At 37.4% G+C, this 27560-nt stretch overlaps 3 protein-coding genes across 3 annotated transcripts; 2 read left to right on the top strand and 1 right to left on the bottom strand.

The window, feature by feature from the left end:
- Nucleotides 1-3092: 3092 nt before the first annotated feature.
- Nucleotides 3093-9218, top strand: LOC118262008 (signal recognition particle subunit SRP72). Its single transcript, XM_050701159.1, has 13 exons — nt 3093-3241; nt 3913-4147; nt 4367-4511; nt 4884-5074; nt 5381-5518; nt 5875-6007; nt 6347-6526; nt 7060-7221; nt 7482-7697; nt 7952-8049; nt 8159-8257; nt 8545-8649; nt 9036-9218. The coding sequence occupies exons 1-13, from the start codon at nt 3139-3141 to the stop codon at nt 9169-9171; spliced, it is 1941 nt and encodes a 646-aa protein (XP_050557116.1). The 5' UTR covers nt 3093-3138; the 3' UTR covers nt 9172-9218.
- A 726-nt stretch (nt 9219-9944) lies between these two features.
- Nucleotides 9945-12728, bottom strand: LOC118262079 (probable rRNA-processing protein EBP2 homolog). The gene is made up of 5 exons (XM_035573195.2): nt 12523-12728; nt 12211-12431; nt 11617-11775; nt 10909-11056; nt 9945-10366 (listed from the first exon to the last, which is right to left on the bottom strand). Exons 1-5 carry the CDS (start codon nt 12574-12576, stop codon nt 9992-9994), a joined length of 957 nt encoding a protein of 318 aa, XP_035429088.1. The 5' UTR covers nt 12577-12728; the 3' UTR covers nt 9945-9991.
- Nucleotides 12729-14606: 1878 nt separating this feature from the next.
- LOC118282030 (uncharacterized) lies at nt 14607-27474 on the top strand. The gene is given in 14 exon segments (XM_050701366.1): nt 14607-14779; nt 15427-15546; nt 16390-18074; nt 18159-20445; nt 20527-20705; nt 20847-21042; nt 21121-21352; nt 21355-21567; nt 21638-21741; nt 21825-22620; nt 22623-23224; nt 24153-24402; nt 26378-26503; nt 27063-27474. Coding segments are annotated over 14 exon segments (6876 nt in total). The 5' UTR covers nt 14607-14728; the 3' UTR covers nt 27098-27474.
- The last annotated feature ends 86 nt before the right edge of the window (nt 27475-27560 follow it).

Below are 27560 nucleotides of genomic sequence, written 5' to 3'. Positions count from 1 at the left end.
CGTAATATAACTGCCTCCTTTAAAATTTACAAACCCATTTTGCTAAATCCATTTTGTAGATATAAAACAAACGATCTGTTAGAGAACACAAATGAATATCTACACGCTGCTGAACGAACATAAAGCTAAAGTAATGTACATAAATAACTGGTCTTGGGCTTAAAATTACTTTCAGGCAATTTGTCAGGAAAAAAAGTGTCCCGCGTGGTAACAAATGGGTCAACCTTTTTTAGACTAACGGAATTTTCTAATCTGTTATCCCTTTGCGTATTGCACGAAAATTAGTCCGGTACAAGGAGGATTTATATTGACAAATTACATATAAAGTTGGATGACAGTTGTTGTACATCGCTCCCTGGGTTACAATTTTTATGAGAACATAAATAAACGTTAATAGCGCGTCATGAAGAAATTTAAACCGAACTAGACCTCCAAACTTTGTACATTAATCCATTAGATTATCCAGGGGACACTCCTATACTAAATGAAGAGTAATTTAAGTAGCCAAAGCTTAGACAAATAGTTTAATATTGTCAGGAAAATCAATCGTCTGAATTGAATCTAAATTTGATTATCGACTTTTGATATGAATTTAACTCATACATCTTAATAAAAGATGGGCCCGTTGTCGCCCTAGTTCGGCCCTGTACATAGGAACAAAAATAGGCAGTCTAAGCAAGCATTGCATACCAAGAACAAAGATCTTTGAACCGAACACAGTAATTGAGTCTTTACAGTGTTTTATTACAATCATTACATTAACCCCTATTATTGAAACGTGGAATAAAATTGACAATCAATTGGCAATAAGAATGTCAATTAAGTAAAGTAAGTGCTTTACAAAATTGCTCCTAAAGAGAATAAACCAAGTCTTCTTTTGAATCGATTAGACATTTAAGAAAAGGTTTCTAGTAGATTCCTGTGTTTTTCAAAGAACCTAATTAATAATACAGGTTAGGTTACACCTTCTAGCATGTAGGTACCTACCTACTTAGGTAAATCTATCGGCTCATGTACAAATCATTCCACATTGGCCATCGGTCCAGCACTCTAACAGATTTTACGAGGCAGCAACACGACCCACGTAGTTACTCGAATATTTTTATGGACCAAGGTATCTGAAGGCACAATATTTCAATTGTTCAGTGGACCGGCAGAGTTTATAGGCCAGCGTCGAGTGACGTAGTAATACGGACACAAACATTACCCGTTTAAATTGAATTTCGCGCAATTTATCAGGCGGGCTTCGATAAAATACTGCGCCCTCCCACCTTCGGAACGATTTAATTCAACAAGAGTATGCGTGGAGTAATTTTGTAAGTGATGCTCCAACCTCCACGTGGAAGGTGAACGGTTATGGATTTTTGAAGGGTACGACCATAAAATAAGACGGTACGAGCAAAGTTGGTAGATATCAGTTGTGAATTATGTACTTTCTGTTTTATACTTCAGGCGACGCACTTCACACGATTTATGAATGTTGCGTGTTTAAGATACCTTACATTATACATACTTATTCATCGAATATCGAATGGATTTCCATGCTTTACTGCTAAGGAAGTGTTTAACAATAGTTTCTCAAATACTTACAAAGCTACTAAAGTAATATCTTTCATTACAAACTGGGAACAATGTAAAAACTACTAGAGGGTATACTTATTAGAAATAGCGGATTTAATAAAACACCAACACGCAACCATTAACCGCTAAAGACAGCTAGATTAAACATTACTAGCTTCCACCTAATAGAAATTACTTTAGAAACCACAATCGCGCCGACTTTGTCTGGGTCGCAATACGAAACTTCGCGCTGAAGTTCGCGGCAACTTCTAGTAATGCGATTAAAAGTCGAGTTGGTCGTCGGACGCCGCGACAATAGATGTTACTTTAACGTTGTTTGTCTTGCAACATCCTCGGACTGCGAGACTGCGACATTGACGCCATTATTATGTTGAAGTTTTCTTACTGTTTTTGTTTCGGGTGATTAATTAGGATTCGCTAACACTGTAACAGGGTGATATTTTTGGTTGTGTTTGGATTTGACCCGCTTCCTAATTTGAGGATTGTTGGATGAGGTGCTCAAAATAGATACGGAAATATGTTAATTTTAGACTGACGTTTTTAGGAATTAATTTCCTCGTCTTTACTTTGCATGCTTGATTGTAAGTTGAACTTTATTTAATACATATTACAGAACAGTTATATACCTACCAAGGTTTCTGTGCATCAGTGTTATAAAATATACCTAATGTAGGTAAGCAATACCTAGGTAGGCCAGGTACATACACACTTCCCTGTGTACTCGTGTAGAAGTCCGCTTTTAAGTGAGGATTGAATAACATTAAATAACTCCCTAAGTAAAGTGGAGGAGGGTCAGACTCTTATTGCCTAGAAATCACACTGTTCCATCCGTACAATGATAATTATTAAATATATCAAATGATAGTGCAAGATGTGCAATAATATAAAGGCATTTTCGTACGATCATATCCTCGAATCAACCACGTCCTACATTTTCAGAACTCGCAGCAACAATTTTCAATTTTTCGACGTTCAAAAACTAGCAACAAACTGGCTGGTCTTGGAACTTCCGCAAGTCTAACTTTGATGAGTTCGACACACGACGCCGACGCCGCGACGTAAGCGCCCCAACTTGCACAATGCTTCTTTTACATTCTTTTTATACTTTTGAATAAAACTCTCGGCCGAATTTACTTTGTCATCGCTTTGTTTGTTAGACTTTCATATGTATGTTCGTTTTAAAATACTTTGTAGGTACTTTTAAATCTTGATTTTCAAACTCAGGCAGAATTTATTTCAATGAAACAATCATGAATTTGATCAATACTTATTGATGATTTACTATTTCCTGACTAACACTAATTAATATATCGTTAAATCAAGTTACTATACCAGTATGATATCCTGATAATTTATTATTGTTTCAATATTAAGCCGGATAGTAGTACTGGTACACACACGATATTGAAACGACGAATTAAGACATAATTTTTTCACTACTTATTTACTAAGATAAACTCAAAAGGCCAGTTTCCCAACTTGATTTTTGTCACGAACAACGAAACGTAGCGAACTAGGGTGACGATTTGACGTTTGTTATGCCAAGTTGTCAAAAAAATGTCAGCCAACAAGGAAAATAACCTTGTTCAGGCTTATATTGAATTAAATAAATTCTGCCAAAGTGGTGACTATGATAGAGCGTTAAAAGCAACAGGCAAAGGTAAGGAATACATTCATGCAAAATTTGTGGAAAATGAGCTAACGATTCAGTCATAAATGATGAATTAAGATGACCACACTTTCTAACGATATCTCTTCAGTTATCTCTCAATTTAGTGTAACTATTGCTATACATTTACATAAATCTACTAACTAATAACCCTAATTTTTATTCTAATTTTATATTTTGTTCAAAAGTCTTATTGGAATCTTTAAAAATCGTCATTATGTTTATTGTATCCTATCGTCATTCAGAGCTCATTAAAATTCATCAGGTGATAATCAATGTCTAGATAATATCTCCACTGTCGTCTTTTCTTATTCTTTTTTATTATATGAACGAGATTTTACAATAAAAAGGTCTTAATTCTGTAGCATGTAACTTGTTTGACTGGTTGGTTCAATAATGATTGCTAAATGAGGACTACCAATCCATATGCTTTATTACCATATTGTGTTAATACTATTGTATTTCTGACTATTAAAAGTTATTAAACTGCTGTTTGTAATGTTTTTCCATAAAAAATATTTATGCATACCCTCACAATAATTTAGTTTCTCAACAGAAGTTATACAGTATATATTAAAGTGCAAAGCAACACATTACAACTACAAAAAACAAGTTTAAAGTATTTAAATCTTACTTAAAACCATTTTCATTTTGTATTTCAGTCCTTCAAATTGCTCCAAATGAGCAGAAGGCGTTCCACTGCAAGATTGTGTGCCTCATACAACTGCACAACTTCAAAGAAGCCCTAGCTGTTCTCTGCAACCCTAAAAATGCTGCACTGGCTGCAGACCTGCACTTTGAGAAGGCGTATGCTCAGTACCGTCTCAATTGCCCCAAGGATGCCTTGCAAACTGTTGATAATGCTCCTGAGCTGACTCCTGCTTTGAAGGAGCTGAGGTAAATATTAGTTTTGTATATTTTATGGAATGAAAAACGTGATAGTAAGTTTTGTCCTTCTTTTTTACAAATAAGTGTTATACAATTGTTATAGTAATCCTAATATTACCAAATTCATCTTGTTTCACTTACAAAATTTAAAAAAAAATTCTAAACCTCCATTATTACAAAAGTTTTTTTTTTCACCTATTTTTAATACCCTGATAATTCATCTTCCAGGGCTCAAATCTTGTACCGTCTGGAGCAGTACCAGGACTGCTACAACTTGTACCGGGACATTGTGAAGAACACCACCGATGAGTATGAAGATGAGAGGAAAGCTAACATGTCCGCAGTTGTAGCTAACTTGGCTGCACTCAACCCAGTAAGTTCTGCTCTAGTTTTATTGTATTTATAGGCTTTACTCATCTAGAGAAAAGATTTTAATATAATTTTATTGACCTGTGTCATTTGTAATTTTTCAAAGTCTTAGATGTCTGAGAACTAACTTAAACAAAATGTCAATATCTAGAGCTGCGGACTACCTAGCTAGCTTACTGGGGCTCTGGTTTGAAGGGCAGGAATAAGAATGTCAGTATCTAACATATTAAGGGTACACTCGACGATAACTTGACTAGTTTCAGACCACACTATGGACTCATAGTCATGGCGAGTGTTACGCAACCTCATTATTTTCATCAGATTTGAATAGACAAAAAACCAAACCAATCAACCAAATGTTCTCTAATTCTTCCAGTCAGCAGACCTGCCCCAATTTGAGGAGAATACGTACGAGTTATCGTACAACGCGGGTAGCACGCTGGCCATGCGCGGCAAGTACAACGAGGCGCTCCCCGTACTCAAGCGGGCAGAGCACTCCTGCTCCGAAAGTGTGCTGGAGGACGGAGGCACTGAGGAGGAGGCTAAGGAAGAAGCTGCTATCATCAGGTAATTCTTCAATTGAAAATCTTTTTCTTAGTCAAACAAGCAAATGGTTCGCAATCTGAGTTTGCTGCCCGTGGAGTCCCGCAGCAACAAAGGAGTTACAAGTGTATTACCAGCCTTCAACGAAAGTTTGCGACTCGGATAAAATTTATAAAATTCTAAGGAAATGTTTTGCATATAAAATCTCCAAAGGCGTTGGTAAAAGAATTTTAAGCGAGAATTTTAACACTAATTAACCTGAATCTTGTCTAGTCGTAATAGTATTATGAATTAATGAATTAATATTATTAAAAATATACATATTTACAGGGTACAACAAGCCTACTGCCTGCAACAGATGGGTAAGGAGAAGGAAGCTATGACCATCTACCAGAACGTGTTGAAGGACAAGCCGAGCGACCAGGCACTAGTCGCTATTGCCAGCAACAACATTGTTGTTATTAACAGGTATATGTATAAGCAGTTCATAAGTTGTTTTTCACCAAAATAGTTTTTTTTTTTTCATTTATATACTAGTATTCTCAATATAATAAGAAGTAATGGCAAAATCATTAGAACTTGCAATGAGATATTTACCATGTTTATTGATTTCTTTGAGTTTACATCAAAAAAGAGTAATGACCAAAATTTACACAATGTTTTAAAACTCAAAGAAAAAGCTTCAACTTTACATTAAGTTAAGTAGTCTAACAATTCTTTTTCAATCTTATTACTATAGCAATTAAGTTGAAAATCTATTAAATATTTTTGATAATTTTGGCTACCCTTTTCATTAAATAATATGTCCTGTGGAATTTATTCAGAGACGGCAACGTTTTCGACTCCCGCAAGCGTATGAAGGCGGCAACAGCTGACGGGCTCGAGCACAAACTGAACTCGAGACAACGAGCCGCCATCACCTACAACCAAGCCATACTCGCCATTTATTCTAACCAGGTATTATACAGACACCCATTAACACGTTAACCACTACGTCTGACAATGGTGACCGACGCTTAGCGGAGGATTTGCCTTCGACAGTTTTCTTTCGCCAGTTAATGCTTTAACTAACGTTTTAATAAAAAAAAATGCCCAATATGTTGATTTATATTCTGTTTACCAGTGGCGCCACTGTCGATTAAAGTATGTATTGCTGTCGATTTTAAACTTGAATTTTGTAGACAAATATAGTCAGTTTTGAAAAACCTTAGTTTATACTTCTACTTCAAGTAGCTTCCCAATTAATATTTAAAACCAAAAAGCGATGTCTACAAAACCATTTACCTTTAATTCTAGCCCGATTTCTGCAAGCAATGCTGTGTGAAATTAGTTCGTGAGTTCGGCGGTGACCGTCGCGCGGCGCTAGTGGAGGCCTCGTCGCTCGCGAAGGAGGGCAAGAGGCAACAAGCCGTCACTCTGCTACTCAAACATGGCGGGGACCTTACCTTGGCAGCCGCGCAGGTTTTACTGTCTCAGGTATGTACAATAATGTTTTTTGCTAAGATATAAGTTTATAAACTCGACAAAATGAAAACTATAAAATGCAAAAATGTGGAATGAGCTGTTGGCAGTGGTATTTCCGAACTGATACGCAGTGCCGGCGTTAGGGGGGCGAGATGGGCCGATGGCCCAGGGCGACAAAGACTGGGGGGCGCCGATAAAATTAAAATCTACTAACACTTGATATTGCTTCCCTCAAGTGGGCGCCACATTATTTTCGCCCGGGGTGCCAGTGGCCCTTACGCCGGCACTGCTGATACGATACGATCTTCTACAAAAGAGCTTACTCCTTTTTAAAAGGCCAACAACGCACCTGTGATTCCTCTGGTGTTGCGGGTGTCCATCGCTTACCATCAGTCATTTGTCCAAATTCTATATCCAATGACTCCATTAGAAAATATGTAATTCTTTGAGATATACATAGACATTTTGTTACACTAGCGATCCTAGGGTTTTGGCATTTCAATTGACATATACATTGACAATCTGATATAAATTTTTTCTCGCAGGGTGATCGTAAAGGCGCAGTGAAGTTGCTAGAAGAGAGCGAATACAAGTACCGGCCGGGTGTGATGGGAGTGTTATGTACGTTACTATCAGCTGACAATGAATACGAGAAAGCCTCACAAATGTTCTCCGATGTCTATGAACACTATAAGAACGATGACGAGGTAAAAAAATATATACTTTTGTGCTTTATGTATTTAAGTATACTCATAAGTGAAATTGGATTATAATAAGAGTAACGATTCTTATTAGAATAATTTTTAATTAAAAATTATTTAAGTCACACCACTATAGTTGGCCTAAAATAGTCCTATGCCTAATGCTTGCGTATCAATTAGAATGTAGTTATTGTTTGCAAGCAATACTAGTCATCATACAATGATGTTATTACAATAATGAAAATTGCATCGTGTTCTGTCTCCAGCGAGTGTCTGCCCTGGTGTCGGTATGGCGCGCGGCGGCGGGTGCGCACGGTCGCGCGGGGCGGGCCGCCGCCGCCGCCACGGCGCACGAGGCCGTGGCCCGCGCCGCGCCCGCTGACACGCGCAGCCTCGCCAGGCTTGTTAAAGCACTCGCACAGCACGACCCCAACAAGGCCAAGCAACTCGCGCAGTCACTGCCGCCGCTACATCAACTCGAGGTACGCTTTATTTACCCACTACAAAAAAAGAGGTTCCCAATTTGGCGTTGTATGTGTGTATGTTTGTGCGCGATTATCTCGCCTTTGACTTAATCGATTTTAATGCAGTATCAACATAGTCTTTTTCTGACTTAAGATAGGGTTTCAGGTATACGCCTGACTTAAAAAGTTAGTTATTATCATAAAACTGTTCACTCTAACTCTCTAACTCTAACTATTTACTGAAGATTAACACAAGACCATTTTTATTTCAGACCAAGATAGACATAGACGCTTTAGAATCATCAAAATGGATGATGGGAGCAAAGGTTGTGAAGAAAACTGTACAAAGCAAACAGGAACAATCGCCCGGGTAAATATTTTAAGTTTATTTTATGCAAATGCAAAATTCTGCAATACACATCAAGCAACGAATAAAATTACAAATGGTGTTTAATAAAACACATTCTCTTTATAAACAGAACACCTGGTTCGGAACTTGGAAAGAAGAAACTGAAACGCAAGCGCAAGACCAAGCTCCCGCCCAACGCGGACCTGTCCAGACCTCCGGACCCAGAAAGGTAAACTATTTAACTAAACTATTCGCTGAAAAGGACTCTTACGTTTATAAAAAATGCTACAAGTATTTATATTGGAGAAGTTTGCATAAATGAGTATCAACTCATTTTTTTTTTCACAGAATATGTCAGTCTACTCTTAATTTGCAGAATTTATTAAAATCTGCTTAATACATGAGTGATTGATAAGTTTAGTAATGAGTTAAAACCCATGCATAAATTAGTATTCATGCATGCGTCATTACTATAATGCGTTTTAATAATTTCCTTTATTTTCTCCACCTACACAGATGGCTACCGAAGTACGAGCGGACCGCGTACCGAAAGCGTCGCGGCGTAAGGCGTGACGTCATCAAGGGCAGTCAGGGAATGTCTACTACTGCTACTGATCAATAGTAAGTCATTACATTTAAACACTATCTAAAATATTTATTAGTCTTCATAAAAACTTCCTTTCCAAGGACCAGAACTGTCTTCACCAGAACTGTCTGAAAAGATGTTTAAAGCTGATACTCAATTACTGCTTTACACAAAGCAAACTTATACTAAAGGTACTGATAACTGAACTATGTACTGAGTATTATATATAGGTACTTATTCTTGTGTTAACAAAAAAAAATCAATCTGGAAAGACATTATCAGTTTAAGATATACATCTTAACTTTAAAGTATATCTCACTCTTGTAAACTATTCTAATAGGAATCCTCTATCAACACAAGATCACCCAAAAAGCTCTATAACATAATAATTAAAATGTAACATTTTCTTTTCCAACTCCAGTGACATGAGCAAACAGCAGACGACGCCGACGGCCGCGGCGTCGACCGCCAAGAGTCCGCGCGTCGACAAACAAGCCGAGAGCGCCTGGTCGCGCAAACAACAACAGAAGAAAAAGGGCAAGGGTCGCAAATGGTAGAACTATATAGATGTCAATATAATATAATTACATTTTATATTATCATATTTGGTGTTTTATTTCTTGTTTACCTTATCGGAATTTTTATGTTATAATGTTATTATAACTATCGTGAGACATACTAAATTAATTGTTACGTTATCGGCTTACTCACATAACTGTTTGGAATTAATGTTGTTTGGTTATTGTCAACCACAGGATGTCCACTGCTGAACATATGTAGGTAATCAACCTAGGAAGCAACCTGTATCCATTTGATACATATTGTCAGAATAAAGAGAACCTAACATCTAAAACTCTATCATTGTCTGTCTACCACTCTGGAGACGGACGGATGAAGATCAAGAGATGAGTAATGAATCTGATGAATTATAAATAAGTGTAATAAGAATTGAATGTTATTCTTTGTTAATGAGTTTGGATGTTATATTGAGGCTAAAATGTCTGAATCATAGCATTTAGGCAGTGGAATCGTTTCTTTCATAAATAAAATAGCAAATCATAATTTTAAGCAATCAAAAACACAAGTTTTGCAACAAAATTGGAAATGTTATTCCAAGTATGGTACAAAATTGGCTAGTTTGCTTACACAATTTGTGATGATATTTATCATAGAATAATTTTATGTACAGACTATAAGAGTAGCTAAAGGTCAAAGGATCAGCCCACGCTCATAAGCAAATGTCAATTACTAAATTAAATGTCGCGAACCACATCTGTTTAGAACATATTGTGTAGGTCTTAAATTAGTCATATGTAGCAAAAGAAACACATTATTATAGTAAAATATTTATTCTAAAACATAAAACTAAATGGATTCTTATCTCTTATTGTTCTTCCTTTTAGACTTTCCTGGCCTCTGGTTCTTCTTGCTATTTACCTTGAAAGATTTAGTTTTGAAATTCTTCTTCTGCGCTGCGTGGCCATTGAAACCTTCGAAGTTGTTGGATGACTCCCTAGTGTTTAGTTTAGAGCCTTTCTTTTTGCCACCAAATCCGAATTTCTTGTCTTTCATAGCTCGTCGTTTGTTGACTTTGTTTTGTGGTCCTTTGCCATCCTTTCCTTTATTATTGCCCTTATTGCTACCTTTATTGTCATCTAAGAATCCCAAGTCTGACGATTTTCCTTTCCTCACACGTTTTAATTGTTCCAACATTTCTCTCTTGTCTGCAGCCTGCTTCAGCCTTGCATCAGTCTGGAAAAAACATAATTTCTGTTAATGAAACTAGAAATGACTCACTAAAATGCACTTATGTAAATTGTACACAAAGAAAAACGCAATCAATAATTGTAAAATCCCATTTATGGAATTGCATGCACAGTGCACTATTTGTGGAACATGTATTCATACTACAATAGTATCATACTTTCTCTTTTTCCTGGAAATTACTGGACTGATGTTACTAAACAAATTAACATTACTGTATATTCATAAAGTAGTAACTACTCTAGCCGAGATTTACCTTCGTTTTCCTTGATAAATGGACAATATAACACAATTTTTTTTTTATTCCAATCAATAGCTAATTCTGTACCCTTACTTTAAATTTGCTTTACGTTTAACGAGATTGAAACGAGAACACATTAGACGATCTGAATAGTTGGGTCAATGGCAGGCTAATCAGTGTGCCGAACGCGCTTTCATTTCGTTTGTTAATGTAAGGGTACAGAAGATTAACATATTCAAACAACCATAGTCTTCAGCTTTACAATAGTTATATAAATTGAATATTTTACCTGGACCCTTTTAGCTATCTTTTTCTGTTCTCTCAGTTGTCTGACTTTCTCCGTGCGTGCCTGTGCTGCTTGTTTCGCCATCAGGTTCTTGCGTACCTTCTGCATGTGCTCATCAGATTTAGCCATCTCCGCAAAGTAATCATCAGGTCTGGAATTGAAATCAAAAATGTATTAGACAGGTTAGAATAAAATCATTAACTGCAAAAATGGTTTGTATTTGAAACATAATTGTTAGAAATGAATAATAATTTTGACCAACCAGCAGCAGACAGAAATAGCCTAGATGAAAAGGTAGATAAGATTTTTGTAAAAAAAGATGCTTTTTCACAAGAGATATGCTATGCTATGTTGCTGTGGATGGGTTTGGCTTCACATAGCTTAGTATTGGTAGAAACAAGTTTAACTAAAATATGTTTTTATATGGAAAGCTGCATGCTATGGATGTGTGTTATGGACATGCACTATCCATAGCAAGCAAGCAAGAAGGCAAGTAATCAGTGCAGCCAGATATCTCAACACCAGAAGAATATTAGTGTGAAGCTGGACTTTTTGTGTTGTTAATGTTTGTACTGTGAATTTTGTTGTGTCTTGTTTTTGGTGCATCATGCCTGGTGCCAAATAAATGTTTTTTCTTCCTTACTTTCTTTCAAGGAAGTACACATTTTTTTTTATGATTTCTTAGTTACATAGGTTAGGCTTGATTCTTACCTTCTTGTAGGGATACCAAGATCTTTAAGTTTCTTTATGCCTTCAACAACAGCAGCTTGAGCCTGTCTATGCAAGAGGTTCTCTCGTTTAAACTCATTAAGGACTGGGTCCTGAGTAGGGTCATAAACTTGATGTCCTTTGCTATTTTCTTTTAAATTCCTAGAAAAAAAATGCAATATTACTTATATTTGTTATTTTAATGTTGAATATTTGGATCAAATTTTGAACACAACCATTATAATGTAGTTTGTCAGTTTTTTGTTAATGTCAATATAATTATGTCAAATGGTTACTAAAAGACACTTTTAACATATTAATCAATGAATAAGTGGGTCCATCAATGGGAGGTCTTAGGGACGGATTGTTCTTACTTATCGAGTAAAAAGGTTAATAACATTGTTTATTGGTTAGGAATGACTGTGATGATGACCATGAAATAAAGAAATTTCTTCTTACTATACCAAAAAGGTTTAGTTGCCTATCTTTCGAGATATATTTTACAGTCAAATTACCAAAACAAAGCATTTTACCACATGTGCATGGGTGCAATGTTGTGAAATACATTTACCAAAACAATTAAAAAAAAGAACATACTTTCTTCGCTGTGCAGTTTCTTGCATTTGTAATGCTACGTCTGGAGCCATTGGGGCAACTGCCGTTACCAAATCTAACGTCTCGATCCATGGTAATTTTAACTGAATGTCTTTCAGTTTTAATTTTAAATCTGCTACGTTATTAACATAATTCTTTTGAGTTACTTCTATTTCTTCATTAAGACCAGGTTTCAATAAACCCTTGGCAAACGCCTCCTGCAGCTGTAAACAGAAAAGAAAGAGTCATTAAATATAAATTAATACGACTGATCTTTGCCGGAGTCACAACTTTTTATATCACTAAGAAACTTACTTCCTCATCAGAATCAACTTCTGAGTCAGAGTCGTTTAGCACAAAATCACTCATTATTAATTATTTAGAGTAACCTGGTAAAATTTTTATTTAATAATCTAGTTTTGTCCACTTTTTAACAACATAACCTAAATAATACAAAACGTGTATTTGACATTTGAAGTGCGGACTTGCGGAGGTATGTGTTTCACAGATAATTAATCTTATGTCTGTGTTTATAATCTGTGGGATCCGTATCAATAAGTAAACCATAGCCTCAATTTAGAATAGTCGAGAATAACTAGCTAAGTATTCTATAATGTCTACGGAATAAACCAAATTGTTTTATTTACAGGTTTTAATTTGTTTTTGAAATAAAATTATTTAGGTAGACCATTTTTACAGATTTGTAAAACCTTTTTAGGGTTCCGTAGCCAAAATGGCAAAAAACGGAACCCTTATAGATTCGTCATGTCTGTCTGTCTGTCCGTCCGTCCGTCCGTCCGTCCGTATGTCACAGCCATTTATTTCCGAAACTGTTGGGCCTACATAGTTGAAACTCTGTAGGTTGATGTATTTCGATAACCGCTATTCGAATTTTGAATACATGCTCCATACATGGAACTGATTAAAAAAAAATTTTTCAGCTAACATATCCGTGATGGGTGTCTATGGATAGGTCTTTAAAAAAGACATTAAGGTTCCTAAAACCATTTTTCGTCAAAATCAACCGTTTGAAAGTTAGACGCTTCCAAAGTGGAAAAATGAGTGTCCCCCCCCCCTCTAACTTTTAAAATAAGAGAGTGAGAAATCTAAAAAAAATATATGCTGTAGACTTCAATAGAAACTACCAACGAAAATTGGTTTGAACGAGATATCATTATTAGTTTTTAAGAAATAAAACATTTTCAAAAACCGCAAATATAACTTTGTCGTTCATACAAACACTATGCAAAACCAAGTTATTTTATAACTTTGATATTATGTCATATACTTGCTGCTACGGAACCCTTCATGGGCGAGTCCGACTCGCACTTGGCCGGTTTTTTAAACTAAAGGTTTCTCACATTGGTTGTAATTACAATGACATTTTAGGCAAATAGTGGTTCTAATCACTGGCTATTTTTTTTATTTTTTATTATGGCCCATGCTAACTCTGTTATCCAATCGTGTATCTAACGGCCTCACAAACTTGTACATGAAAGGAAATAAAAGAAATCCGTATAATTGCACCGGGCTGTGTGTATGTATGGCCTGTGGCTCGAGCTCGTTTCAGTATTCGAGGGCAAAAGGGTTCGAGTCCACGGCGCTGAAATATAATTCCGCCAGTGTGTTCAAGTGTGATAGATGATCTAATAAACATGATTAATATAATAAACATTTAACACAACGCAATTACAGCAAGGACATAAACAAACACCACATTCACATTATCAATTTATCATAATATTAATAGAAATTATACAAACATTAATTACAGCGGGATCCATGAGTAAGGTAATGGACTGAATACAGAAACTAGTTATCAGTGGTATTCTAATAATTATAAAATCTAACAGTAATTTCGCATTATTCCACTGATCCTGTCTTGACCTTCTGTTGCTCGGCCCTTTTGTTCTGCAGAATGCGACGGGCCTTTTGGTTTGGCACTTAAAAAGTGTAAAAATTATGGTATTTACCAATAAAATGGCTTTATATCAACTCTAAAGTAAATATCTATCTTGTCATTATTACTTTTCGTGTTTTATTATTTTTTGGCCAAATGAGAAAATAGTAGTTTTGGGCTATCCATAGACTAAATAGTTAGTTAATTATTTTGAACGCATTCGTAACATGTACTTTATTGTCTATTCTTTCCGAAAAATTAAAAAAAGAACTTTATTGTCTTTATAGTCTATCCATAAACAATAAGCTTGTACATTTACATACTTTTTAAATTAAAATAATGTTTTATTTAATTAAATACAAAATTGAAAAGCTTTAAAAATATTTTTTAATATTTTATTATGGATTTGGTTACTAAAACATTATTTTATTGACTGTAAAAAAATATTGAAATAAATTTTACTCGCTTGACCGGAAGCACTTAGTAGTTCGACATGTTTCATGAAACCCCCGTTGTTTTGTATCAAGAAAATGCAATGGCCGCCATCTTCGACTCTTGTGAATGTTTTGGTCGTAGTTACGGACTTTGAGGCCTATTTATTACGTGCTATGCAATTATTTGATGGAAATAGTTTCGCTACGTCCTACGTGTTGTAAAATTGCTTATTTACAGGTCAGTACAAGTTTCCTTCAGTATTTTCTCGAAAAGTGTTTACATCTGGATTTCATACTTCTTAGCTATTGTGATGTTGTCATTTTCTATAAATATTTAGTTTATTCCTTATTCCAATTAACAATTACTAACGTTTTCGGTATAATTAATTCATTATAATTTTATTGAGGGGATATAAATATACAAACCTCATTTTCGTATGTACTTATATTTCTGATGTCTTTGTTACTAAGGTGAATTAGTAGCACGGTAAAGTTAAATATTTCGAGTTAAACTACTATCTTACGGTAAGATTTCAGTTAAAAATATCTTATTAGTATTGTGTTTACTTTTTTTGATGTTTATTACCGAGACATTTCAGTTTCCGTGCTACAATAATGGCGGCAGTGGATTAACCTATTCGTTTATTTTACGCATTTATTCCTTTTCTCTTACGTTTATTATGTATTATTTTGGTGTTATACTTTATATTTTCTCGTAGGGTACAAAATAAAGTGACTTTCAAATAGTTTTGTGGAACAATGACCTCGGCGGTCGTATCCTATTTGTGGACTAAAAATATTTTACCAAGAACATTATGGTGTGCGACGCACGTATACCTGATCATTTTGAAGATATATGGGTAAAGAATAGATTTTCGGTTGCAGTCACATGAAATAAAATTTGGGGGCCGAGGTGCACTCCAAGGCGTCATCTCGGGTTTGACCCAAGATGATAGTATATACGTTATGTCAGCCACACCAGAATACGAACCAGCGGCCCGGCAAGTGAGTACAACGCATTTACTAACATTACACACACTACCAAGGTCCTAGATAGTCCTGCTGACATGGACACATAACCAGTCACCTAGCACTATATTTGTAAATATTATGATTTTGTAACCAATAACATCATGTTCCTACTCTGCTTTCCTACTTCCTGCACCACAAGTTACACAATTTTATAATTCCTACTTGTTACCAACTAACTGCATGTGAAATGCTTATGACCAGGTTCTTATTGTGAGAGGTATTCTATCTGAATATAGACTAGTCCTACCTATATATTTTTATGTGTACATAATGTAGTAAAAGTCATAACATGAGATATTTTTCAGCTCTTGGACATTGTAATAAATAAAGTTTTGAAAAAAAAAATCCACCTTGTATTCATTGATATCCTCTTAAGTTTTAGTTTTACAGGTTTTTGGTGAGTAACTTGAAAGTTGCTATATGTGTATTTGTGTCATAAATGAAGCAATATGATATTTTCTCAGTTTATAAATCCTGTTGGTACTTGATAGCCTGCAAAATATGTTCTGGGAATATAGTATCAACCAGTAGATTTAGGACCTTTTAATTCTATTTTATACCATCTCAGGATTATTCTGTTAGTGAGTCTATAGTGTAAAAATCTCAAGGAATAAAAGTCCACTATCAATTTGTATAGTTACTGTCAAGTGCTTGAAGAACATGTATTGTTGGTGAACAGTTGTATGTATAATTTGTTATGTATATTTATGCACATTATGCAAAACTGACACATTTCATTACAAATACGAAATTATGTGTATCATCTGTGTTACCTGAATTCCACAAAGATTAATTTGATTTAATGTTTTGTTATAGGATTACGGGCCGACCACCTCCAGTGAAAATGTTTATGAACATGTATTGGATCACAAATTAGCGAATATGAATGTATCTAGTGTGAGAACTCCTGTGTTGAGGGCCCTGCCCTTGTCTCCCACTCAAGGTGATCCTGAACCTGATTCTACAAACCCTGAAAGTATCATTCAATCTGTGCACAAAGTAGAGAAAGAAGTTGAATATCACATTGCTGAGAAACACTGTGATACTGACATGTCTGTTGATTCCCTCTGTGGTGGCATTGTAAGGCTTGGAGAGGCTATAGATAATGTCGGACGCCCAGCATACCCTATGTTACAAGAGACAGAAGATTCAAATGATGACAATTATGTAGAAAATCCCACAACCCTTATACAAGCACCACTGAGCACTGCAATTGTTCAAAATGTAACTAAATTGCCTCAGAACTTTACAATAAACGTTGATGCAGCTGTTGGAAACATTACGTCTATACAGAATGTACAAGATGTATCCGGAAACCAAACCCTATGGCTGCCTACAATACTTGCCACCAGTGCTGCTACAAATGACCCCAATAAGATAGATGATGAGAGATCACAAGCTGGTGTGTCACAAATCATTATCACTAGTGAGAGTTATGTTAATGATGCCAATCAACCAAGAAGAGCAAACATTGTCGCTGAGACTAACTTTATAAGCAGACCCAAGACTTCTAAAGTCCAAATATTAAGTAACATATCTATTCCCAAGAACCCAAATTACAATCAACAATATTTAACGGGAAAGGAAATTGCACCTGTATATGGAACTCAAAATCATGTTTACAAATTGGGCAATTCAGTTCTTTGCACTAAACCTCCGAAAAATCAATCATTGATTGGATGCTCTACTCTATCGCCAAATGTTGTGAACAATAGCCCAATTAAAAATACGTCCTACAGTCACAATTTTACCAAAAGCACAAACCTAAATAAAACATTGAATAAGGTAAACAATGGTGCTAATCTAAATACTATGGTTGCTGCCTCATCAGGTAACTCGCAATGTCATATATTGTCTCGTGTGGTTTCTGGACCCAATAAAATGTCTGTACATTCTGGAAGGAAATCTGTGAACACTTTTAAGGGTTCGAAAAGCTCTGGACAAGTTTCTAACCAAAAGAACCAATCAAGGCCAATAAAAATAATACAACAGACTGGGTCAATTAACAAATCAGAGGCAAAAACTTGGCCAGTTGCCAGTGTCACATACAAGAATCAGCAGCCAAGTTATGGAGTAACAGAGTCAAATACATCAAAAGTCATCCAAAAAGTAGGCAGTCCTACACATAAGAGTCAACCTCTACCTCTCTCAAAATTCCCTTCGAAAACGGAACGTTTAGTGTTACAGTCACCATGTGGACCTGTTTTGATTTCTACAGCTCCTATAAGTACCAGTTTACCTAAGGGACCGCATTATGTGCAGTCAGGATCTACACCTAATTTGCGATATGTTCAAACATATGGAACTGCAGAAAATCCAATATCAACAGTATCGCAAGTTACTAACCAACAGTTGACTGCACAGATATTGCAATCATTATCACAACCAAAACTGATGTTGCAATCAAATACTGCATCGGTAAATCATAACCTTACTCCTTTACCGCCTACACCCGAGGAACCAGTGGAAGTTAAACCAGTCAATCAAAAAAGAATTGTTGTGTGAGTATATATTAACTGTATACCATTCATTAATTATTCTAGAATTAAAATTTTATGTTAAAATTACCTTTTATTTTGTTTCAGTGGCGACAAATCAACATTACTCACTGAAGACGACATTATTGGCATGGAAGAAAGACCAAATCTTTCAGAAGAACTAAGAAGATATTCCTTCCAGCCCCTAGCCTTTGTGATGTTGGATCACACTTACGCTCAGCCCGCGCAGAAGCAGCCTTCAGCCACTCCGCCTACGACGCCGGTATCCACTGGCCCGCCTCCCACCATAATTTCACCCACATTAACTACATCTCCTATGAGTCCTTTAAAACGCAATTCACCCGTAATCATGTCCACAGCGTCTTATGAAATGCCTTTAGCAGTGCCTACTAGCGTTATTGGAACACCTGTACCAGTTTCTTCTATACAAATGGCACCGGTCACATATAAACCACCACCACCTCCGCCGCCAGACGACGACGCTGCTTCAGTTATTTCATCTATTGACGGAGACCGGAAAGCCAACAGGGGAGGTAGTGACACTGAAACTGCACCTGAAGGCGAGGAAGAAGGCAAGACAAGATGCATCTGTGACTTCACTCACGACGACGGTTACATGATCTGTTGCGACCGTTGCGGTGAGTGGCAGCACGTTGACTGTATGGGTATTGATAGGCAGAACATACCAGACGCATACCAGTGCGAGATCTGCCTTCCCCGGCCCATAGACCGACGACACGCCCGAGCTATACAGATGAGGAAGAGAGAAGAACTCAGCGCCCTTGGTGCGTCAGATACGGACTCGTCTGAAAGCAGCCGTCCTCCAGGACAGAGAAGGAAACGATTACTGACTGTCACCACATATACCAATACAAGTGGTTCATGTGTCACCACATACAACTCCGCTATACCAGTGCTTCCACCACTTCCACAACCATCGACACTAACTTTACCTAAGCGAGGACCTAAGAGGCCGAAGAAAACAGAAGTTGTGCGAAAAGGCACGAAAAGAAAACTATCGGAAAAACGCGTAAAACGCAAAAAGGAAATGATGCTTAACAGAAGTAAATACAGTTCAACCATGTCGAATCAGTCACATTTCCAAGACTCGTACGAACTTGCTGTGACGAACCATTACAGTCCAGAGTTGAGGGCTAAGATTATGAAATATAGCAATAAACTTGGTAATACTCCTAACATGGCGTATGCTATGAACGCGCATTTATGTACCACTGTGCCCCACGCAGGTGGAAAGATTCTGATTGCTACTAAGGACTTAAAAGAAAATACTCCAGTAATAGAGTTACGTGGCAAATATATGTTATCAAACCAGCATCGACCACAATTACAAAATACTGCTAGAGCAGGTAGCCAGAAACCGGGACCGTTTGTCTTCTTCTACAGGTTACCTAAAGATAACACGCAAATATGCATAGATACTAGAACATACGGGAATGAAGCAAGATTCGTACGTAGATCGTGTAAACCAAATGCAGAGTTACAACACTGCATAGTCAAAGGCACATTGCATGTTTATTTAGTTAGTATTGGAGTTATCCAGTCTAACACTGAAATAACTGTTGGACACGATGCTGATGGCAGTAAACAGCCATGTGCATGCGGAAATCCAAAACATTGCAAAGTGAACGGCCTCAACACGTTAGCGTCCCGAAAGAGTGTGGACTATCCGCCTAGAGAGAAAAGGAGCAGAAATAGATGCTTCAGTTCTTCATCACCAGTATCTCCACCGCTCCCTCCTGCCGCCACTACTCCAGTTAAAGAATATACTCAACAAATATCTGCGATGAAATCTGAGAAGAAATCTCCACAGCAAATTAAACATGAATACCCTCCTCTATCACCTGTCAAGACAGCTGTGATGGCATTAAACTTTGATGAACCGCCTAAACCTGAGCCGATAGAAGAAATTAAAACTGAAATAGATCTGATAGCCAAAGAGGAGATGAAGCCTGAAGAAGATGAACGTGACTTCTGTAAGTCGGAAACTGTTGAAAATAAATTTGAAGAAGTAAAACACGAGTTAATCCCACTTCCACCTGTAGAAGAACCCAGACCAACGATCATCTCGAAAGCAGAAGTAAAAGAGGTGAAGGAATTTAAACTAGAGAAGGAACCAGTGTATTCTGATGAAGAGAAACCAGAAAAGGTTGAAGAAAAGAAACCTAAAGAAGAAATAAAAATAGAAGAAGATAGACCAGTGACTAGAGAATTTATGGCCAAGTCAGCATGCCATGACAGATCATCGAGGTCCAGTCGGACAACTTGCGTGAATCAAGACTCTCTGGATGATAAAACTGATGATTCTCAAGATAAAATACAGACTAATAATAAAGAAAAAGAAAAGAGAAAGATGGTGAGTTCGAAAAACTCAAGTGAAACTCAGCCTCCAAGCCTTGGGACGAGACAAAATTCTAAACCTGTATCTAAATTACAGACGCGCGAGGAACGTAAGATGGAAGCTATAATGAAGGCGTTTGAACGCATGGAAAAAGCCGAACAGCGCAAACAGGAAGTGAAAGAAAGGCAGAAGAGGCGAGAGTCTGATCCACATCCTAATGCTAATGATAAGGATGAAGATGAAGAAATTCACAACACTACTAAAAAGAGGAAAAAGTAAGTATTCATCTTTGTGTAAAGTATTATAATTTCAAAGTTAAGCGACATTACAAAGCTGTTTACTAATATTGACATCTGCTTCTTGTATTTTAAATTGCTGTAATTATTTGCGAATATTCATGGTGTATGTATGATCAGGCGCAAGGGTCGTGCTCGCACGACGTCGCAGTCGAACCGGCGGCGCTTGAACTCTGCAGACAGCGACATGGTAACGTCGGGCGACGAGGCCCAGCCGCCTCCGCTGACGCCGCCGCGGGCTGGCCCGGCGCGCCGCGACCATGCGCTCCCACCACCCAACGTCGACCACGACCGCACCAACGATGGCCCCCATGAAGTATGTACAATTGGCATTATAATAAACAGTAATTGGGTTCTAAATCGTATGTTACTACATTGAAACTTTTCATTACAGGAACTCGGGTTGAGCTCTGCATGCTTATTGGTTGAAGCAGCTGTTGGTTCTGTTGAATCCGCCTTTAAATTACCAAAAACTAAGAAAACAATGGCGACTGAATGGATAGGAAGGTCGCCTGAACGTACACCATCACCTTATAGATCTCCTTACAGACCTACCTTGGTCGCCGCACCATCGTTAGAAAGTTTAGTTCGAGTCGCATCAACTATGATTGGCGATTTAAGTGGGGGAATGACTTGGAACATGAAGAAGACAGTAGAGCTTCGCCCCCTAGAACACCCGGGAGGGATCGAAATAAACCTCCGAAGAAAGCCAAGCGAATAACGAGGAGTACGCCGCCTGCCGAGGTGGCCGAGGTGGCGCCGCCCGTGATACAACAACACAGCGCCAAGAAGCGGTGGCTGCGACAGGCCATCAGCGAGGAGAGTGATTCGCCTGTTGCAGGTTTGTAATTCTGCTTGAAATATACATATTTGTTTCCAATGTTGAACCAGTAATTCTATGTTCATTTTAGATGTGTTTGTTTCAGAATCGCCTCCCAACGAAATGGTAACGCCATTAAAGAAACGACGACTAGCAAGAGAGTCGCTTTCTTGCGAACAAAACAATATTGTGCCTGTAAGTAGCTACTCAATAATATCTTATTAAAAATATTTTTAATATTGTATTAGTAGAACTAATAGAAGTGTTTTGTTATACAGTGTAATGACGAAACCTCGCCTATTTTAACGTCAGAAGACTCTCCGGTCAAAGATGACGTGCAGCCGTTGACGAGGCAATTTAAAGTCAGAAATATTATGTACGATAGTTTATATGCTAGAGATAGAACTCGTTCGGACAGCGGACAGGGATCTGATGACCAATGCACCATAGATAATGACATGTTGAATATGAATATAAAGGGTCCACATGACAGCGAGAACATAAGGAGAATTATAGGAGTTCCGACACCTGAAGATGAACTCCCACCTGAAATACCTAAACCAGATGACATAAAAGCTAACAACAATAATGTTGAAATGGATGAAAGTAATTACAATAAAGTAGTGCCAATGGAAATAGATACAACAATACCTGCACAGCCAAAAATACAAGAGTCTATCGATCTTAGCATAGACGTGAAGGGAATCGAGAGCCCAAATGATAAACTAAACAGCTGTCAGTCAGCAGACACCAGTGGGAACTCGTCACCACAACGCGACGAGATGGATGACATTCAGAAGAAAATACATTCATTCCACACAGAGAACATACAAATATTAAAGAGTAGAAATAAGAAACCCAAGGAAAAACGAAAGAAAGTAAACCTAAACTTCGACCTCAACATGGTGGATGATCAGATTAGCGTGCAGCTGAGAACGGAGAACGATACGTCGTCTAAATCCATAGAAATTAATGGAGACATTCACGACGACATGAGCAATTCAGTCCATGATGACGTCAAAGTTCATGTTTCACCCGAGAACATACCTCTGCCGCCTGTAGAGTCAATACCTCTCCGGCACCAGAGAACATACCTTTGCCAGAGGAACCGAGTCCGATGCCTGTAATACCGCCTCCAGAAACAATACCTCTACCAGAGGAACCCATGAAGCCTGTGAAGCCAACAATTCGCCCAGCATCACCTGTTGTAGAAAAGCTTGATAAAATTGAGAAACCCTTCTCAATCGACAGGCCGTCCGTGTTAGAGAACTCAACGCTACCGTTCTCGTCGCGGTTTAGTTCAACAGGACTTTTCTCCGGTATATTCAGCAATATGTCTCAGTCGTTCAACATGGACAGTTCAATAAATGAGAACGTACCGAACATGTCTATAATAAAGAGTGCAATAGATAGGACTACAAGTTTAGATAGTAGTTTGTTTGACAAGGACAGTATTACGCCAGCAGACGATCTGAAGAGCGTCCAGGAGATATTAACGCGAGTGAATAATATGGACTCAAATAACAGTGTAATATTATCAGGGGTGCTCAACAGTTCAAATAAAGCGAGTTTGTTAGCTCCATCCCCCAAACCACTCGCAAAGCCTTATTGCCCGCGAACCAACGACCCCAGACTGAACCCTCCGCCTGTAGAAAAACCTAAACCTGTAAGAAGGAAGGTGAGTGCTTGTTAAACACCCATTGTATTATCATTATATTGTACTTAGAGCAAGAGCTAAGTTTAAAATGTGTTTCATGTCCTTTCCTGAGTCTGAAGGCATTGGAAAACATAATAAAGTTGCCTACTAATTAAATGTTCAGAGCTGTTGTGTCAGAGCATGTTAAACCAGACCAAGGTCGCAGATTAGATAATGGTAAAAACTGATGTCCACGTGATATCCGTCCCACTGAGAACTTCTTTACTAAGCTACTACTATTAGATGTGTAACATGTTTTTATTTACACTTGAATGAGTTATGTAATTCATATCTAATTGTTTATTTATTCTAATCATTTCTTTATCTTTATGAATAGTTAAAGGTTACTTTCGATTATGACTCTCATTCTCAGTTGCTGATATTTCTTTGTAAAGTGTACAATATGAACAATATAATGGTATAGAATAGAATTTCCACTTTGCCGTGTGTTGGCTGTCGAGTATTTCAAAACAGTGCATCGACCGATACGGCGACGGATGTTATTCTAATGCTAGGGCACAGTTATCGGTACTCGACGAAGATTCGATATAAACTGAGCTTGTCGAATGAATATTATGAGTATGCTGGTCACACTTTATTGACACCGAGATGTCGTCGAAGGCTGGTAAGTTTGATCTGGAACTCAGCCAAGATTTTGTGATCATCGACAAAAATATGTTGGTTCTGTAATAAACACTTGAACAAATAGAGAAAATAAAACTGTACAGGAATGCGACAAATAACACTACAATGTTCATAGTGATACTCAGCTCTACTTGTCCTACCTATGCATAAAAATTATTATTCATCATAACAAGTTTTCCATTTTCTGTACTTAGTGCAAATTCATTTTATTAATTAAATATTCTATGAATAAATAGTAATAAGATGTATGTATGTATATGCACAGCTCTCTATAACGGAGTACCGTAAGCGGCACAAAGGCGGGTGTACGGAAGAGGGCGGCGGCGGGTCGTCGAGTGAGGCCGGCGAGGCAGGCGAGGCGGGCTCCGGCGGGGAGGCGGCCCCCGAGTGGTCGAGCGAGTCCTCGGGCGCCGCCTCGCTGTCGCCGCAGCGCCTCGACCAGGCCGCGCAGGCCGCCGCCGACGACCTCGAGCAGCGACTGCACCGGGAACTGGCCGCCTCCCACTTGCCTAAAGGTGATTTACCTGTTTATCCCCCAGCATTAACTCAATAACTCAGAGTAAATTCTAGTTGGTATCAATAGACTACTATACAATAATATCACTCTGGTATAAGTACACACGCAGCCTAATTTGAATTTAACTCTATAAAATCAGAATGTTATTATGAAACTGCATCATCGTATTGTAGACAATTATGTCGTCAAGTGGAGCACGCCGGCAATTAATTCAATTGGTAGTTGGTCCCGCGCATGGCTTACGTGCTGTCATAGCCAATTACCGTCGTGGCTTGTTACGCTTCCTCCGTGAATACACTTTCAAAAGGGAACTGTGGAAAAATGTAACTTTGAACATAATAATATTATTGAGTACAACCAATAATTATGTGGTGCCTTGAAAGCTATCTCTAGTCTCTACACAGAGACTGGTACTGATCCTTCGCAATAAATATTGTTGTATAAAGCGACAAGTACTTCGCCTAACTATCGTAGTCATTAATTTATAGCCGGTCGTTCGGGATCATTAATTATAGCGAACTACAAAGGGATCTGTGTAGCAGTATACGTATGTTATTATGAGACTATCACGCTAGCTGGCTAGCAACTTCACTATGTGTGCGTAGAGACCGGTCCTTACTCGCACCGCGCAACCGATGCATTGCGAATTTCTAATGCACTTTCATTTTACAATACACATTAAAATATACATACATTTTATTTTACTGTAAACTAAAGAATCATTGTATTTTCTCATAATGAATGCTTGCATATTTAATATCGGTGAGTCGCGGGTAAAACATAATGAAATGAACTTAATAATGAATTGTCGTGTAGTCATTTTCGTTATGCAATAATCGACCTTAGTTTATCGATGCCTCGTATGTTCTTGTGTTAAATTCATTGATAACAGAGTTTCATGCAAACTGTGTTGTTATGTCATGTATTTCCATAGCAACTTTACGCGTGTCTACTTTATCAATATGTATAAATGTATAAATTGTATGCGCGTGTAGGTAGAATGGCAATCGAAAGTAGTGTTTTAATAAATATTGTATAGTTGCAATTTCATGATACTGCTGTATTGCCGTGTCTCATATTATATAACATTTAGGTAAAATAGGATTATACAATGCGGTTCTAATTGCGTTGTTTTTTGTTCAATAACCATTAGAAGCTATGGTTTATTAAATATTCGGCACCTCAATTAAGTCCAAGGTCAAATGAAAACAAGTTGAGTTAAAAACAATGTTTTGTATTAGAGGCCCATAAAAGTTGTCTTGTAAACATAAGATATTTTAGCAACTTGTTATAAGGCATAAATAGTACTTAATCTAAAGGAAACATCTCAATAAAACAAACAGAAACTGTTTAAATGGTTAACACAAAGCAATAACGTTGGCCGCGCATATACGAGCGAGGAGCGCCGCAATAAAGACTAAAATCATTACCACTTCGACCTTGACTACAAGAGTGTAAACACAACTGCGCCGTACAGAATTCTAACTAATATTCATACGAGGATTTTTTATTTTACACCCACATGCTCACTCGGTGAGATAATCCGACACCTATGCTACTTATAAAGTTCTTATTGCAGTCGTAATCGCGAGAATTCATTTTATAGAATGCACCAGTGCAAACTATTTTTAAAGCCACCACAGCGTTTAATGTGTCGTTCGCAGAATGGGGTTACTGTTTTCAGTTTTAGCAAACCTAAAAAGTTCAAAGTTGGTTTTAGTAGGTTTTAGTAGACTATTTATGATGCAAAACATTTACTCTAAGGTTGTTTTTGCAATAAAACATTTGAAATTATGTAATTAAATTTGTATATTTAGGTACAGTCAATCTTAGTATTGTTCCAAAATTATAGTCAAATAATAAAGAATTGTCAATTGAATTTTCTTGCATTGAATGTATTACCTTCGTAGCTATTATTACGAAAATACTCAATAATTCGAGCTATTGTTTAAAACTCGTTTCTGTTTTTACAGGTGTGTTTGACGCTCAGCCAACAGCCACGGAGCGACAAAGGGAAAACCTAAGCTTACGATTACGACGGGAGTTTGGTCTTGCCTTACCTGATGACGAAGAGACGAGACCTCCTACCGAAAACACCGGTATGGCCACTTGGAGACATAACAACCTTATGGGATATGGTGGTGCCAGTTTGAGGCATTGCACTGGTTTACCTGATGCCCAATCGGGGCAGTACGATACAGCGAAAAATAGGGGGCCCCCACGACTCACTCCTGCCACATCCAACTGTCAAGAAGATCAGTGGAATATCAATATGTATAGCACAGCTTATGGGTACAAAACGGGAGTGAAGGGGTTAAAGTGGGGTAGGAGAGGATAGCCTATAAGAATTATATAATTATTATATACTCAGTAGTAACCTTATGTAGATTTAGGTAATGCACGCTACACGTTACGTAATGTGACGTTATTATTATGTGTCCCTGTCGTTTTGACACTAGGTTCGAACTTAACGTAAACATATTTTTTTCTATGATAACGTAATATTATTTTAACTTAGGTATTGTTTGGTATTTTACAGTTTATTTTGGTTATTTGTTTTGTACATAATACAGGTTTATTTATATTGGCACGTTGAATAAAACATTACTGCAAGTATAGCGTTGTCATTTCTAACCGCGTGTATGCTTTGTCCGGCAGATGGCGCGGGCGGTGCGAAGCGGTGCGACAGGTAGTGGGCTGTGGGCTGTGAGCTCACTATAAGACATTATTTTTGTAAATCTCAGACGGTGTCACGCCCGTCGCCTGTATTATATAATAACTAGCATAAAGGACTTTTCTAAGAGTGTACGTTAGATGCGATGCGCGCGTATTGTATATTTCCGTTTCACTTGTACGTTTTTATTTTCCACGGTTTTCTGCAAGTACAAATTGTTTTTATTTCCCTTTGTACATATTGTATATAGGAGAGTTAAGATATATTATAGGGAACCTAATGGGTAACGTATCTATGTATAATGGTATGAAAGATTTTTTATATATGTACAATGTTTATGTATCTTATTGATATATTTATTTATTATCGATTTATTCGATAGTGCGTTTAGGGAATGACGGCTAGGATTTTTGTACGCATAATGTTTAAGTAAATTATAGTTGTTTTTATTATTTGTTTTATGTTTTCTAGCATATATAGGG

This window comes from Spodoptera frugiperda, chromosome 20, assembly GCF_023101765.2.
Source record: "Spodoptera frugiperda isolate SF20-4 chromosome 20, AGI-APGP_CSIRO_Sfru_2.0, whole genome shotgun sequence".
Classification (NCBI taxonomy): domain Eukaryota; kingdom Metazoa; phylum Arthropoda; class Insecta; order Lepidoptera; family Noctuidae; genus Spodoptera; species Spodoptera frugiperda.
Note: the sequence above shows the minus strand (reverse complement) of the source record. Positions and strands in the feature narration are given on the sequence as shown.

Excerpts from the sequence above, each read along its gene's own strand:
- LOC118262008 (XM_050701159.1), top strand. The coding sequence starts at position 3,139 with ATGTCAGCCAACAAGGAAAATAACCTTGTTCAGGCTTATATTGAATTA. Across the intron at positions 5,075-5,380 it reads GAAGAAGCTGCTATCATCAG|GGTACAACAAGCCTACTGCC; the intron begins GTAATTCTTCAA and ends ACATATTTACAG. Across the intron at positions 8,650-9,035 it reads ACTACTGCTACTGATCAATA|TGACATGAGCAAACAGCAGA; the intron begins GTAAGTCATTAC and ends TTCCAACTCCAG.
- LOC118262079 (XM_035573195.2), bottom strand. The coding sequence starts at position 12,576 with ATGAGTGATTTTGTGCTAAACGACTCTGACTCAGAAGTTGATTCTGAT. Across the intron at positions 12,432-12,522 it reads AAGTTGATTCTGATGAGGAA|CTGCAGGAGGCGTTTGCCAA; the intron begins GTAAGTTTCTTA and ends TTCTGTTTACAG. Across the intron at positions 11,057-11,616 it reads CTTGGTATCCCTACAAGAAG|ACCTGATGATTACTTTGCGG; the intron begins GTAAGAATCAAG and ends TTTCAATTCCAG.